General features: G+C 45.3%; 1 protein-coding gene across 1 annotated transcript; it reads left to right on the forward strand.

Moving 5' to 3' along the window:
• Positions 1–1198: 1198 nt before the first annotated feature.
• LOC122683513 lies at positions 1199–14863 on the forward strand. The gene is made up of 3 exons (XM_043887138.1): positions 1199–1469; positions 12585–13375; positions 13898–14863. The coding sequence occupies exons 1-3, from the start codon at positions 1199–1201 to the stop codon at positions 13931–13933; spliced, it is 1098 nt and encodes a 365-aa protein (XP_043743073.1). The 3' UTR covers positions 13934–14863.
• Positions 14864–16501: the final 1638 nt, after the last annotated feature.

Genomic DNA, 16501 nt, shown 5'->3' on the forward strand with positions numbered 1-16501 from the left:
GCCATTATCTAAAGAATGTGCAATTGGCACTAGGAATAAAAAAGGACACGTACAGCTGAGTCTAGAGTTGATGAAACCAGTTTATCTGAATCTGATTCCAGGGCAGTTTGATGCTGAAAGGTGGTGTTATGACTCACTGAAGCTTTCGCATCTATTGTTTTCCTTTTCCTGGGTGGCTTCACCAGAGACCTCACAGATACCATTATTTTCAGATTACTGTTATTACACACATTCTTCTTGAATAAAAAACTACTTTGTTTTTCTCTCCATAGAGCGAAGACCAAGTTTCAGTTGTTTGCTTATCTCTGTATGTAAAACAATCAGAACACTGCCCTACTGGGCTTATTCTCCAGTCTCGTGGGTGTGGTAGAAAGCAAGCAGAATCGCTGTGAGACTTGCCGCGGCCCAGAGCGGGAGAAGGGATGGCGGGGAATCTCTCCATCTCCCTGGGCCCTCCCCGGAGAGCCATATGCTCCTAGACATTTGTGGACCACCTGCTATGCACCTGGCACCATCCATAGACTGGGGGCTTCCATTCCAGGGGAGGGAAACATAATGAATAAATGAACAAACACATCAACTGGAAAATAACAGTACTGGTAACTGCTAGGACAGGGTTTTTCTTTTCTTTTCTTTTTAAGCCAATGAGGCAGAAGAGAGGACTTCCTTGGTAGTTTGGTGTCTAAGACTCCACGCTTCCAGTGCAGGGTCCCGGATTCCATCGGTCATGTGCAGGAACTAGATCCCACATGCCAAAAATAAGACTGGGTGCAGTCAAATAAATAAATATAAATATTTAAAAAATAATAAAGTCAATGAGGTGGCAGAGAGAAGACGACTGGGTGGAGGTGATGGACAGCAGTGGTAGGCAGATCCAGGGGAAGAGCCTTCCAGATGCTCTTCAGAGGGAATGAATTTAGCACATTCAAGGAACCGAAAGAAGGTAAACATGGGTACAGCCAAAATGAGATCAGTGCATAAAAGTAATACTGGGGATTATGAGACGACTCAGAGGTTTAGTCTCAGATGGGAAGAAAAAGAAACCAAAGCTGTGGCTGACTTAATGGTTTCCTCATGACCAGTGGACAGGGTGGCACCTAGTTCGCTGTGGATGCTCCAGAAACTGGGCTTAAACTGCACTATGGGCAAATAAAGTCTGATATGAAGGAAGGGAGTTTCTGCAATTTAGCAGGAATGAATGATTGACGAGCAGCACCATCCGAAACTGACAGACTGTCAAGCCCGCCTGCTACCCCTGGGTTATTTCAGCCTGGAATTTCTGGCCCAGCGAGAGCAGTCATTACTTTCTCCCCCGATGGATTTCTCCATAGAGGCTTTGGAGGAGGAGAAAAAGAGAGATCAGCAAGCTTTCTTTCTGAAAGCCATGAGACGAGGCAGCTTTGTGGGCTGTGCCTGCATCGGGCTCTGCCTGTGTCTCCACGGCAGCTCCAGTTGCGTGTATTTATCCAGTTGGCTGAGGCTCACTGGTGGATGGCACTTTAACCAAGTAGATTGCAAAGTAAATTTAGGGAATTTTTGCTGGCAATATGTATGCTTGTTCTGCTTACAAACAGGAACTGGTCATTAAAATGGACCTTTCCTCGAGGCAGAGTCAAAGGAAGACACATGTGTAATTCGCTTGGCCCCGGCACATGGGCTTGTCCAATTCTACATGGACTTCTGAGAGTGGAATGCAAGAGAAGGGTAGAAAGTCCTCTGCCTGAGAGCAGATACCTAAAAACCCTTGGCGGGGGCATAAGAGAAGCTGGCCTGATATTGGAATTATTAGACAAGGGCAGACTTGAAGACCACCCTCTGTTTTGTAGCAAAAGGGACACAGATGATGCCCCCTTGCTTAGCCTGACTGCACTTCCTAATGTCCATACTAAAGAACAAGGTCATCTCGGTTTTTCAGACTGACCAACCTGCTCAAAACATTTTTGAGTCTCTCCTCCTGAGCTACATCCCTAAGCCGTGAGCCACAGATATCCCAGTACAGACGGTTCAAGGATCCCCCACACACAGACGCCTGGGGTTTTCCTCTGGGCCACACCTCCCCACCTCCATCCTCACACTGTACTCATTAGCCCCTGTGGTCCCAGATGCTCTGAATTATTCGCCTGACTCAGGCTTCTCTCGCCTAGCACAACCTTGGTAACTCGACACTGGCCCTGGGCTCCGTGCCCTGGGCACCAGGGGCTCTGTTCCTGTGTATTACTGCTGGGCTTTGCTCTGGCCTCTGAAATATGCCACCTCAGCCAGCCCAGTCTCTTCTGTCCAGACAGAAGTCAAGACATTAAGACCATTCAGCATCTGTCCATGAATTCTACACTCCGGTCACACACTGTACAAATAATGCTTCTCCCACATTCCCCCAAAGTTCCTTAGACAAGTTCAACCCCCAAGTGCTAACAGCTCAGACCATTGTGATCAGGTGTGTTTACTCGAGCACCCCTGCCCCTCGGCCTCCACCGGCCAAGGCTTGATGGCCTGGAAGCCCAGGGCCAGGTCTCAGAGGGAATTCGCTACACACAGTCCCCAGCTGGCTCTAAGGGCAGAGGGGGCTTCCTCTCACAACCCTCCCTCTCACAGTTTTGGCATCTAGTCTGACGCTGGGAAAGACTGAAGGCAGGAGAAGGGGAGGACGGAGGATGAGATGGTTGGATGGCATCACCAACTCAATGGGCATGAATTTGAGCAAGCTCAGGGAGATGGTGAAGGACAGGGAAGCCTGGCATGCTGCAGTCCATGGGGTCGCAAAGAGTCAGACATAACTGGGTGACTGAGCAATAACAGCAACCCTGGTTCCTTTCTCACCCTATCCTCCAGACACATTATCCACGACCACATTAGGGATTCCTGGGGCAACTGCACTGTGGTTTGATAGAGGGATGTTGAAATGTCGTTTTCCACCTTATTATCTTGAGAAAGCACAAACCTACCAAGTTTAGGGGGCCCAAACAGACACTCATTGTAAACAGACAGCGTCTCCTCCCTGACCCAATTTTCTTGCAGAATCGCCGGAGCCTGTACCCTCCGCCTCACTGAGGCGCACAGGCTAATGTTCCTGAGATTATTTTCTTGGGCTGAGGCTGCAGTGCTCCTGATTTGGCCCTTGCATAGTATCTGATTGTTTATCTTGACATACAGGTTTGTCCCAGAGGGGAATGCTTAAAAAGTGGCGTGGCATAACCGGAGATAGAGAGAAATAGAAAGGCAGCTTTAACTTCTGTCCGCCTCTCTCCTGCCAGACTCCTCCCAATTATTCTGCAGGCTTCTTTGCCCTGAGGGCAGTTTGCGGCTCCAGGGGACTGGAATTGGCTTTAAAAAAATCCCTTCCTCTCTGTGCCCCATGTGAGGGGCATTGTGTGCTCTCTAAATAATAAGAGTGGCTTTGTGTGACCCAACTGGACAGGCCCTTTGAGAGAGTTTTCAGTTGCAGAGAGAGCAGTCAGCTGCACCCTAGGAAATCAAGAAGTCTCCAGACCAAGGACAAAGTCCATGACAGCAAGATGTTTTTCCCTTAAATTGTCTTATGGACTAATTCCTCTCTCCCACTAGTGTTTAAGGTAATTAAGGTAAAAGTGTAGCAGAAAAATCCAAATTTATATTTTGGATCTGATAAATAATAGCAGTTAATTAATCAGATGCTCCCCACCCACCAATTGCTAACAAAATAATAAACAATCAACAAATCATTTTAGAGCTCTTATTGCTTGCAAGGCATTGTCATTGATCAAGGGAATTACTTATTACATGTATTGATTTCCTACTCGGTACCCAGCACGAGATAGAAGCTAAGGGCTTAGAAAGAGGTAGAGACATAGCGCTCCGCCTGCAGCTTACCCGCTTAGAACAGAACAGTGACCAGAACTGACCACCTCCACTGTGCCAGCACAAGCTGGAAATTTACACACGTAAATTACCCCATTCAATCACCTCAATAACCCTGTGAGGAAGACAGTAATATTTCCATTTTACAGATGTGGAAACTGACACCCAAAGAGTATACATATGGTAAGCAGAAAAATGCTTCCTCCCTACTCCTAAGATGAGGTGAACGTGAAAGTGTTAGTTGCTCAGTTGTGTCCAACTCTTTGTGACGCCGTGGACTGTATGTAGCCCACTAGGCACCTCTGTCCATGGAATTCTCCAGGAAAGAATACTGGAGTGGGTAGCCGTTCCCTTCTCCAGGGGACCTTCCCAACCTAGGGATCGAACCCAGGTCTCCCTGCAATGGCAGGCAAGTTCTCCACCATCTGAGCCACCAGAGAAGTCCCAGAGATGCCCATGCCCAAATACCTGTGAATATATTACCCCAAAAAGCAAAAAGGACTCTGCAGGGGTGATTAAGCTAAGGATATTGAGATGGGAAGATGACCCTGGACTAGCTAGGTGGTCCAGTGCAGTGTCCGTATAAGGGTACTTGTAGAAGATAGGTAGAAAGGTCAGAGTTAGAGTAACAGAGACAGATGAAGGAAAGAGAAATTGGACTTATGTGAGGCCCTGAGCCAAGGTATTCAGGCAGCCTCTGAAGCTAGAAAAGATAAGAAAATGTAGCCTCCTAAAGATAGCACCCTTGCTGACCCCGTTGAGACTTCTGATCTTCAGAACAGCAAAGTAATAAATGTGTATTGTTTTAAGCCCCTACATTTGAGGCAATTTGTTGCAGCAGCAATAGAAAACAAATACAATATGCTTATTCAGAGCTGCCCCAACTGCATATCACAGGGAACTTGAGTTGGCAAAGGGACTGGCTCCTGGAATTCTGCAAAGCAGGGACCCCAGAGTAGGACGCAAAGCAAGTCTATGTGCCCTTGAAGTTTGTCTTTTTTTTTTTTTTTTTGCTGATCTGGTCCCTAAAGATAAAACATAAGGGCAAAAGGCATAAAATACCAGAAGAAATATTCCATGATCACATTGATATGTTTAATAAATAAGGTGTTCAGGAAATGAGTGAGTTCTGCAAAATAGCTACTGGAGCATGCTACCATAATCAGAGAAGGCTTAGTGGGGGAGGTTCAGCTTCACCCTCCAGCATAGGCAGACTGGGGTAGAACTAGAGGCAACAGAAGGTCTCCCGGGTAGGGGAGTGACCTGATATAAGAAACACCTTTTAGAAACAGAAAAAGAAACAATCTTCCCATTCCTATTTTCCCCTCCTATTCTCACCCTATCTCTGCCTCTAGACTCCATTCAATCTGCCAGCCAAAATCTTGACAAAGGCCTTAGACAACACGGCAGGTCCTGATCCAAAAGGGTATATTTGCCTTTCTTGCTCATAGTTACCCCACAGAGCAAATCTTCTAGTCTAGTGCTCCCCAGCAATGAGGAACAAAGTATTTTCAGTTCTTCAGAGTCAACAAGCACACTCTTTGTATGTGAGAGTGGCTAGTTTGATCCAGCATGTCCAAATGCGGAAAATTTGCATTAGAATTCCAGACTTTGACCTAGGTGGGGCAATTTGGTTAAATACAAAGATAGTGTGTTCATAAATACACTTTTTTTAAAAAGCTACCATTAATTTATAATCAAGTAATTGTAAAAGAGGCAACACATAATACAAATGACCCTGGGGCAGAAGACCCCACCTCTAGTCCTGAATTCTACTGTCATTGACAACATGACTTCGAGCAAACTGTTACATCTCCTGTGAAGTGACAATGTGGTCTTAAAATTCTCTTAACATTTAAGATGGTTTGGCTATAAACAAAAGAATATCTGACCTGAACTGGTTTAAACATTAAGGAAATGTATTATTTTGCGAAACAGAAAGTGAAGTGACAAGGCAGGGGAGGGCTTGTATTTGTCAAGGTTCTCCAGAGAAACAGAACCAATAGGAGACTTATATTATATTGTATTGTATTGTATTGTATTAGCTCACATGATTATGGAGGCTGAGAAATCCCATGATCTGCTGTCTGCAAACTGGAAGCTTAAAAAAGCCAATGGTATAATTCCAGTTCAAACCACAGGCCTGAGAACCAAGGGAACCAATGATGCAAATCCCAGTATGAGTCTGAAGGACCAAGAACCAGGAGCACCAATGCCTGAGGGCAGGAGATGGGCTGTCCCAGTTTAATCAAGAGAGAAAATTCACCCTTCTTCCGTACTTTTGTTCTACTCAGGCCCTTAATGGATTAGATGATAGCCACCCACATTGGTGAGGGTGACCTTTACTCAATCTACCAATTCAAATACTAATCTCTTCTGCAAACACCCTCATAGTCACATCCAGAAATGTTTCACCAGTTAAGCATCCCTTAGCCCAGTCAAGTTGATACAAAAAATTAGCCATCGTAGGGTTTGATTGATTTGGTGGCTTGAAGATGTCATCAAGAACCGGGGTTCTATTTTCTATTTTGTAATCCTGAATTATCAGTTATATCCTTATGATGGATAGATCTAGACCATAATTCTAGATATTGCAGCCAGACACAAAGCAACCAGAGGAAAAGGAGTGAGAGTCCCCCAGAAGAGGCTCCTCACATAGCACTGGTCATCACTGAGCACCCATTTCTGAATCAACTACTGAAAAGGAGTCCCCTTGAGAAGGACTATTCCAGCCTCTCATGAGGGTATGGGAGAGAGAGAGACCAATGGGACAAAATCATGATTCTATATGGGAGGAAAATGGGGAGATTGCAGCTTGATGGGAAATTTATAATCATCTTTATGCTCTCAAAAGTCTCTTCCAGCTCTAAAAATCTGTAAAGCCATCCATTACTTGACATGGTTTGGTACCATTACCTGCCAAAAGGTTTAAACCCAGACTTGCAACTCAGAGCCAACTTGGCCTACTCAGAGCCAAGTGCTGGGTTATGCCCCAGGGGTACAGTGAGAGTCATGGAACTTTCGTGAAGGCTCTAGTATCAGGGATCCCGACCACGCCACAACCAAGACAGTCAATCCTATCACTTCACCCATTCTAACACTGCTCTCCTGCAGTGGTTCTGGATGAGGCTGAGTAGTATGGGTTGTGTAGATGAGTGAGAGAAAATGGTTGCTAGTATTTTAGGTAAATTACATAAAAGTTGACCAATCAACCTCCCTGTTTTCTACCCGTAGACAATCCAAAATTTTCTGGTGGTGTTACACAATGAGGAGTGGGAAGCTTGGTTAGGGGTGTTACATTTTCTTAATAGAAAATTCAAAATGGCTATTATTTAAAAAAAAGGCTATTATTGACCTAACATTGACCATGGGCAGACTATGTCTGTTTAAACTCATTTCCAGTTCACTTGATTGGGGAACAGCATTTTTCCCTAGTGCAGACAAGGCCTCTAGAGTTATTTCCCACACCTACAATGACTATTACAAGGAAAGAAGAAAACAGATGGATAGATGTTTGATGAGAAATTTTACACTTCTTGTTAGTCTTTTTTTTTTTTGAGGGGCTCAGTGTATTTGCTCAATTCCAATTACCTATGTCTTTTTCTCTGGCTGGATTAGCAACTATTGAATTCAACCAAAGCATAGAACAGTGTCACTAAAATGATCGTTCTTCTCCCAGCAGGATACTTAGGTTTTGACTGAGTAATCAAACTCTGAAAGAAATTTCACCATGATATTTATTATACCAAGTAACGGGAATAGGAGGTATGTTTTGTGACACAATATACCATAGCTAGAAGAAATAGATGGCAAAAAAAAAATTCTTAAACATGAAAGTTACACATATGTGGTAATAAATTTATGTCCCCCATGCCCCAACAGTTTTACCCAGACAAATCTGAAGAGAGGAAGCATATAAAGTCATAAGTGTATTAGAACGAATAAAATAATTGAGCATTTTTCAAATTCCAATTTTTCTAGCAAATTATTGCTGGTGGTTGCTGAACTACAGGAAAAGCATTCTGTTTTTGTTACAAGGCTTGAATTTATCAAATAAAAGTGTACCTGAACAGCACACTGAGGAGAATTCCGTAAGATCTGCAATAATAATTAATTCTCTTTCTCTCCATCAATCCTCTAAACAGACTTACTCAAAGACGGTACCTGCCTTATATAAGGTTCATTTCCATTTTCCATCTTTGGTGGAACTGCTGACAAGCAGTAAAATGGCCCAAATGAGAGAGAAGAGCCAGGAGAAAAACAAAGACCTAGAATCAGCTACAGCTGAATAATTAGCACTTGAAAAGCAATGGCCCTAACAGTAACCAAAAGAGAGAATAGGTGGGATTTGTCCATTTTCCTTCAGACTCTCATTTCAGGGCTTGAGTTTATCCTGCCTCACAGACTATCTCAATGAAGAAAAAAAAAAGTACATTAATTTAGAGGCAATTGTCTTATTTGATGTCTTTAATGGCACATATAGCATTGAATTTTTTTTTTTTTCCTTTTTTTCCTTTTCACTTTTACTTTCCTGCTTGAAGTTTTTCCTTGGGTAGAAGGCATCTTTAAAGTCTATTGCTTTTCATCCTCCCAGGATCTACATGCTGAACTCTTGATGTATTAAGTCACAGTTCCAAGGAGGAACAGGTCAAATAACTTTACAATCAAAACCCAAACCTAAACAGATGGCTCCTTTATACCTAGGAAAAGCAAGGACTTGTAGGTCTCCTATGGTAATGGGATTTGGCCTGAACACTAGGGATCTCAGAGTCGGTGAGCTGGAGTGCAGGCCTGGGAACCAGGCATCATGAGCTCTCTGCTCCATTTCAACTCCAAGCCAACTGACAGCATGCTCTTCCAGCCAGGCATTACTCCAGGATGTGCTCAAAAGATATATGCTCAGAGAAAATTGTGGGCAGGCTGGTCACATTCTCCAAGAGTGGCCTTTGAACTACCAGCTTACCTGAAAACGTGTTAAAGATGCAGATTCCTGGACTCCATCCCCAACGCTCCATAGTCACCCTTGGAATCCGCTTTTTCAACAGGCTGATCAGGTCATTTTTATGCTCACTGAAATATGAGGACCACTTCTGGCCTCTTGGTACTCAAAGGTGAACTTGAGACCAGCATCACCTGGGAGATTGTTAGAACTGCAGAATCCCAGGCCCCATCTTAGAACTCCTGAACCAGAATCTGCATTTTCACAAGATCCCCAGGACTTCCCCAGTGGTCCACTGGTAAAGACTCGGCACTCCAGCTGCAGGGGGTGCAGGCTTGACCCCTGATTGGGGGAACTAAGATCCCACATGCCAGTGGCCAAAAAAGATTCCCAGATAATTCCTTAAAGTTTGAGAAATATTTTGGTAGGATAGTTCGATGTTACAACCTAGTTCTCACCAGCTGGGAAAAGAGATAATACAGCAACACAAAAAGGGGTTCTTCTCAATACTAAACTACATACTAGAAATATCAAGGAACTTTTTAATAATCACTGACATCTCAGTCCTACTAAAGGCCAATTTAATCCATCCTTCTGGAAGTGGTACCTGGGCATCTATCTGTTTTAGAGCTCCAGAGTTAATTCCAATATACAGCCAGAATTGAGAACCACTGGTGGTGCTGGGTGTAAAGAACCCACCTGCCAATGCATAAGACATAAGAGACACAGGTTCGACCCCTGGGTTGGGAAGATCCCCTGGAGAAGGGCACTGCAAAGCACTCCAGTATTCTTGCCTAGAGAATCCTCATGGAAAGAGGAGCTTGGTGGGCTACAGTCCATGGGGTCGCACAGAGTATGACACAACTGAAGTGACTTAGCATTCACGCACGCACACGTTCCAGTGAAGCCAAATCCAGAATCCAAGCTTGAAGTCCTATATACAGAGCATCAAGCTAAGTCTCACTACCCTAAAAAGCAATCAGGCATTTGCCTAGTAACAAGGGATTCCTAAAATACTTGCCTTTTTCTAAAAGGCGGCTTTGGCCTTTTGAACGGTTACTCATTGCCCATGCCTCATAAAAAAAATAAAAAAATACACTGGGCCTCCGCTGCTCAGGAGCTGAGGAGCAGCATCCCACGCCTTTGTTAATCGAGGCCGGGCTCCGGCATCCTCACGATGGGAAATGGCTCCTTCTGAGGCAATGTTTCTCTCTGCTTTCTCTGCCCCATGGGGTTTGTGATTCTGGACAAGGCATATGCCTTCTCACCATGTCATTTTCCTCATTTGCAGAGGCAAAACACAGTGTCCATTGATTCCTCTGGTTAAGCTGACTGGTGCCCCTGGCTCGTGTCCAGTCACTATTTCTCTTTGCAGCAATCCTCAGCTGGGGGTGAGCCAGAGGGAGATGGCTGCCCATTTAGAGCCTCAAGCCCCAGTGCTCCTATCCTGTAAGCTCTCCAAACGCTGGCTGGTTCAGCTGAGTCTCTTCAACCCAGACAGGTCCGTCAGAAAGCTTTGGAACAGGGTTTGAGAACAGAAATGCTACCCGATTCTTTTGAAATGTCTGAGTTTAGTTGAAGTCCAGACTCTGGTAGATCCAGGCTGTAGAAATAGGAGCCATGCCCCTACCCCACCCCCACTCTGACTCTTTATTTTTCCCCACAGGAAACCCTCCTAATTGGTCTGGATAAATTCTCCTGAACTCAGATTATAACTGTAGCACATGGTCTCATTACCTTTATTTCTATAATTATTGATAGCTTGTGTTTCTTTTTAATATCTCCATGTCATATGCAGTTCCTTATCTGCTCTCTACCTACTACACATATGTCCAAGCCCCTGGGCTGTAGACCAACAGACTCCTCTGGCCATGGAATTTTCCAGGCAAGAATACTGGAGTGGGTTGCTATTTCCTCCTGACCCAGGGATTGAACCTGAGTCTCCTCCATTGGTAGGTAGATTCTTTACCACCGAGCCATCTGGAAAGCTCCCTCTACCTACTTCTACTAATAATATTGGGTGCTTGCTATATGACAAACATATTATCACATTATCCTCACATCCATCTTTTGAGGTAGGTGCCTCAATACCAATAGGTATGCCAGTTTTACTGATACAAAATTGAGATTTAAATAAATCAAGTGACTTGCTCCGAGTTCCACAGGGTAAGAGAGGCAGAAATTGGACTTCACCCACATCTATGTGATTCCAATCATATATTTCTACAAAACATATCATACTGCTGTTTTAGGAAATTTCTCAATCCCTCACCTCAAGTTTCTGAGCTTTCTTGAGCCAGGATCTCTGCCACCAGATCTTCCCTTCTGGCTCTGCTTGTTTGGGAACTGGCTACAGTGGGTGCCAGAGTCAAAAAGACTGGAACCAACAACGAGGGTAGGGAGAATAGGCAGGGAGAAAACTTAAGGTTCCTATTTTGTACCATATATCAAAATTAATTCCATATGAATAAAAAAATTAACAATTATTATTGTATTAAACAATACAAGTATTAGAGGAACATATAGGCAGAGAGAAAATCTTGAGGTAGGAAGAAGAGCTTTATAGAATGGTTACCAAAGGCAGAAACTATAAATTAAAATATTAAGAATTTCAACTACACAAAAACTTCAAATGTAAATTTAAATGTGAAAAGCAATTGATAATGGGGGGAGATGCAAAACAGAGAAGGAAGAATTAATAGACTTAATACATAAAATACTATTACAAAGCAGTAAGTAAAAGACAAATACTGCAATTAAAAAATAGTCAAAGATAAAAGAACAAAAAGAAGACTAATATTCACGATTCTTGATGAATTCTGGCAACAGATTTTTACATTCTCTGCAGGTGAGAGTATGAATTGACATAACCTTTCCAAAGGCCAATTCAACAAAATGTACTAAAACTTTTTTTTTTTAATGCAGAGCAATTAACCCAACTGTTTTGAGATATAAGTCTTAAGGAAATAATTAAGGACATGCATTGTGAGCCATGGGCTTCCCTGGAAGCTCAGATGGTAGAGAATCTATCTACAATGCCGGAGATGCAGGAGAAGTGGGTTCCAATTCCTGGGTTGGGAAGCTCCTGGAGGAGGAAATAGCAGCCCACTACAGTGTTCTTGCCTGGAGAATCCCATGGACAGAGGAGCCTTGTGGGCTACACTCCAGGGGGTCGCAAAGAGTCTGACTCCACTGAGCAACTGAGCATACTCGCACAATAAACATGCACCACTTTTGTAATGAGAACAAAAAATAGAACAGAAATTATTTTTTTTAAAAAAGGAATTACAGAGCCCCAAGCCCAGTCTCTGGGCCACCAAGAACAGGAGGGTCAGACTGAGTCATACAACTGACCCACACACTCCTCAGAGGAAGATGATGACCTCTTCCCCTCAGCACCCTGCTTGTCCCACCAAGGCTGGTCCTTCCCTGAGAACAAACAAGTCATCAGCCCCCAACTCTTCCCACCCTTCTTTAGTGAGATCAGCCCCCCGCACAGGTCCTTGCCCAGGAAACTGAAGAAGGTACAAGAGGCAGCATAGGGGCACTCACTCCAGGCTTGGCCCCTGTTGTCCACATGTGGTTTGGTTTCCGCAGATAGATTTCTCTCCCAGCCTAAAAACACCCTTTGGACTCTCCTGCCCTTGGTTAAGATTCACTAGAGACTGGGGTGGCTGCTGCTGCTCTCCGCAAGTGCTGAAGGCCCAGCCGCACCAGTACTTGGGATGCCGCCGCCCTCCACTGTCCCGGACCAACCCCGGAGCACGCCTCACATTGCCCCTAGGAGGCAGAAATGCCAGCTGACCGCCAGAGTGGCAGTGCGGTGGCCGGGAGCCACCCCAGCGAGGCCCCGAGCGTTGCTGGGAATTCATCTGCATCCCGTTTCTGGTGCCCAGAGAGGGGACCAGGGCTCATCCCGCCGGAATCCATCGGGGAGGCGCACCCAGCCCAGTCGGCCGCAGGGACCCCGCAGAGGTCTGCCTCCAACCCACCCCAGCCCCTCACTGTGGCTGGAGGCTCCGGGTAGCGGGCTGCTTCCTTCTCCCTGGGGAGGACCCCGAGAGCCCCCACGCTGCTCGGAGGTCGGCCCGGGGTCTCTGGGCAAGGTCATCCCGGCACGCGAGTTCCCGCCCCTCCTGGAGTCCCGGACTTCCCCCATCACAAAAGGCACCCTCTGCCTCCGCCGTGGCCAGCGTCAGCGGGCAGAGCGGGGACCCTCCCGCGCCATCCCTGGGGACTGCCTTGTCCTCCCCCTCTGCCTACCCTGCCCGCCCGGCGCGCCCACATCAAGGGGGTCTTATGCACGCTCCCTCACTTTTGGCCAACGTAAGGGTCTCGGATCCCGCGGCCTCCTCCGGTGAGGCTCCGACGCCACCCGCAAAGCCCAGCCTTCGCGAGGGCGGGGTTCGGAAAGCGGCTGGTAGCTGCAGGGCCCGGGTCGCTGCCCGGGAACGCAGGACGGGAGGTCTCTTATGGACACAGCGTCACCCCCACCCCCGCACGATCACTGCGGGGAAAGCCAAGAAGAGGAAGGGGCTCCCGGGTCTGAACCGCTCGCTCGGGGCACAGGGCGCTGCTGGGCACGCGAAGAAACTGACTCAGGTGCGCTGAGCAAACGGAAACAAACAAACAAAAAGAGGTGAATGTCCCGCAGTTGAACCACCTCAGAGCTGCAGAGCCCAGGAAAGGCCATAAGTAATTTACTAAAAGAGCAAATTTTAAGAGGGGAAATTTGAGACAGTAATAGCAGCAGCATCTGGAGGAACCGCGGGGCGGGGCGGGGGGGTGGGGAGTTGTGAATCAGACTTTTGCAGAGGGACTCAGATTTTGCAATAGGCGCTTAATTAAAAATAAAATATATTGATGTGGTAGGCAAGTCGCGTTCCTGGGAAGGTAAAAATACAGTGGACTCCCCCACACCCCAGATGCTCCACCTGCCTGCCGTAATTACAGGGCTTCAGAGAGGAGGGGAGAAAAACACGACAGAGAGAAATCTGCTTGCATATTTTTCTTCTATTGTGCTGGACTCATTTGAATTATAATGTGTTGCAGGCCAGAGTAGGAAATTTTGTGCCTTGAATAATGAATCCCCCTGGAGCCCACGGTACCTGTACTTCTCTTTAGTGTCCTCTGAGAATAACGTGTTCGACATTCAAGTGACAGCGCTGGAAAGGATTTCAAAGCCCTGGAGCCCCAGCCCGCTCTGCACCTTGATGGCTCTTCTGCCTGCCCTCTCTTTGGCTTCCAAATGCAGCAAGTTCTTTCTTTACTTAAAATATGTTCATCTTTTACACAGGTCCTGGCTGTCCACAGAAACACAGCCCAGATAAGCAGGCTCTTCTAAATTTGAACCAGCCCTGCTGGTACAAAGTTCCAAGCTGCTAAGGTCCCCAAGTATACTACCCAGAGTTTTTTTTAATGGAAAAACCAGGGAGCAGAGAGGTGCAAGGTCTTGTCCCAAGCCAAAACCGGCTTTTCTGATGTTGACATTGTTTGACTGGCTCAGGCTGGCTTTCCATGAGAAAAAAATGGTAAACAGGCAGTAATTTAATAAAACGGACATGGTTTAAGTTGTAAGCAGTATCCGAGCCTTTGGGACATGGCATGGTGCTGAGCAGCTATTTTGTAGAGGTTTGAAGTTAAGGGGCAAATACTCAGGAAAATCTCAGGAAGATGAGAGAATAAAAGTTTTACAAAATGATAGAAGCAAATGGTCTTTCATGCCTAAACTTTCAGTTTTGTTTTTAGTTGAGCCTTCTTTCTAGTTTGAAATAGAAGCCTTTTTAAAAGCAAGTAACTTTTTGGCCAGATATATTAGGATATATCCATATAATACCATAGAACCAATTTTTAACAAGTTCTTAACTGATATGAAAGGATTTGCAAGATACATTACTGAGTAACAAGCAAATATATGACTATTTGAATGAGATGAAAAAATCAAAGGAGAGTATATATACGTATTTGTATAGCAGTAGACTATCTCTGGACAAACATTGCTTTTGGGGATGCACTGGGAAGACAGAGGGAGGGGACTGTCCTCTCTTTATCTAAATCCTCTGTCTGTTTTTAAACGATGTAAATTAATTACTTGTTTAAGAAAACAAATAAAACCTGATAAATAATTAAACTCATTCAAGCTATAATATAGCCCAGTCAAGACATGGTGATGGAGGAAGGGATAGCATGGTTAATTGTTAATCTTGATTTTTTTTTAAAGGTAATTGTATTCATTACTTCCTCATTTTTTTCATTGAGTCTGTTAATAACTTGCCAAAGGCAGTTGATACGAAGTTTTCTTTTCTGCCTGCCCCTTCTCTCTAACCAAAGCACAGCCAAGCAGGGAAATAACATGAAAATGGGCTATAGGAAGGAAGAGAATAAAGAAGCAGAGACCAGGTTTAATCAGCAAGTTAACAAAGGACAGCTGACTACACTCCTTTACTTTCTGAGCTGGGACGCTTCTTTTGTGTCCTGAGAACTATTTCAGGACTATGTTAAGTCCCCACTTATTAACATTCTGAGAGCTTTGAGCTGAAAAGCAGAGAACCCCAAAGCCTGGGAAAGGCAAGAACTTGGCCAGACCTTTGGATCTGGCTGAACCATCTTGAAACAGCTCTTTAGAGTCTGCTGTACCACTTCCAGAAGCCACAAAGAGCAGGGAAACTTAGAGGGTCATCCCCGTGGTCTGAGATGTTCCCCCCAAAACCTCTCAATCCTGCATCTAAGAAGCTTAGCTTTGCAGTTCAGCTGATTCCAAAGATACAGGCAGTGAGCCCAACTGGGCCCCAACATGGGGCCGTCCTCCCAAAGACAAAACTGGAACCTGCCTCTGTCATCGGTTCTTCCTACTACTCCCACCTGCCTCACAGCCAAAAAACCAAAACATCAAACAAGCAATATATTGTAACAAATCCAGTAAAGACTTTAAAAATGGTCCACATCAAAAAAATTAAATTAAAAAAATTAAAAAAAAATAAAAACAAGCAGACCAAAGCAAACACATACACACAAAAACCCTTCTCTTTTTCCCACCTGCTCTCTGATTCCCTTTCACGGAGCCCAAACCTTCCTTTCTCCACTAAGAGCAGGGTTTCTTAACCTTGGCACCATTGACATTTTGCACCAGATAGTTCTTTGTTTTCAGAGGGCTGCCTTGTATATTGTAGGCTGAAGTGAAGTGAAAGTCACTCAGTCGTGTCCGACTCTTTGCGACCCCATGGACTATACAGTCCTTGGGATTCTCCAGGCAAGAATACTAGAGTGGGTTGCCATGCTCTCCTCCAGGGGATCTTCCCAACCCAGGGATTGAACCCAGGTCTCCCACATTGCAGGCGGATTCTTTACCAGCTGAGCCACAAGGGAAGGCCAAGAATGCTAGAGTGGGTAACCTATCCCTTCCAGCAGATCTTCCCAATCCAGGAATCGAACCAGGGTCTCCTGTGTTGCAGACAGATTCTTTACCAACTGAGCTATCAGGGAAGCCCATATTGTAGGCTGGTTAGCAACAATCCTCACCTCTGTCTACTGAAGGCCTGTGGCATCCCTCTCCGAGTTGGGGTGATGTATATACATATTTGTTAGGAGTCAGAGATAAGGTGGGCTTCCCTGGTGGCTTAGATGGTAAAGAATTTACCTGCAATGCAGGAGACCTGGGTTTGATCCCAGGGTTGGGAAGATCTCCTGGAGGAGGGCAGGGCAATCCACTCCAGTATTCTTGCCTGGAGA

The sequence above is a fragment of the Cervus elaphus genome, chromosome 25 (assembly GCF_910594005.1).
Source record: "Cervus elaphus chromosome 25, mCerEla1.1, whole genome shotgun sequence".
Lineage (NCBI taxonomy): Eukaryota > Metazoa > Chordata > Mammalia > Artiodactyla > Cervidae > Cervus > Cervus elaphus.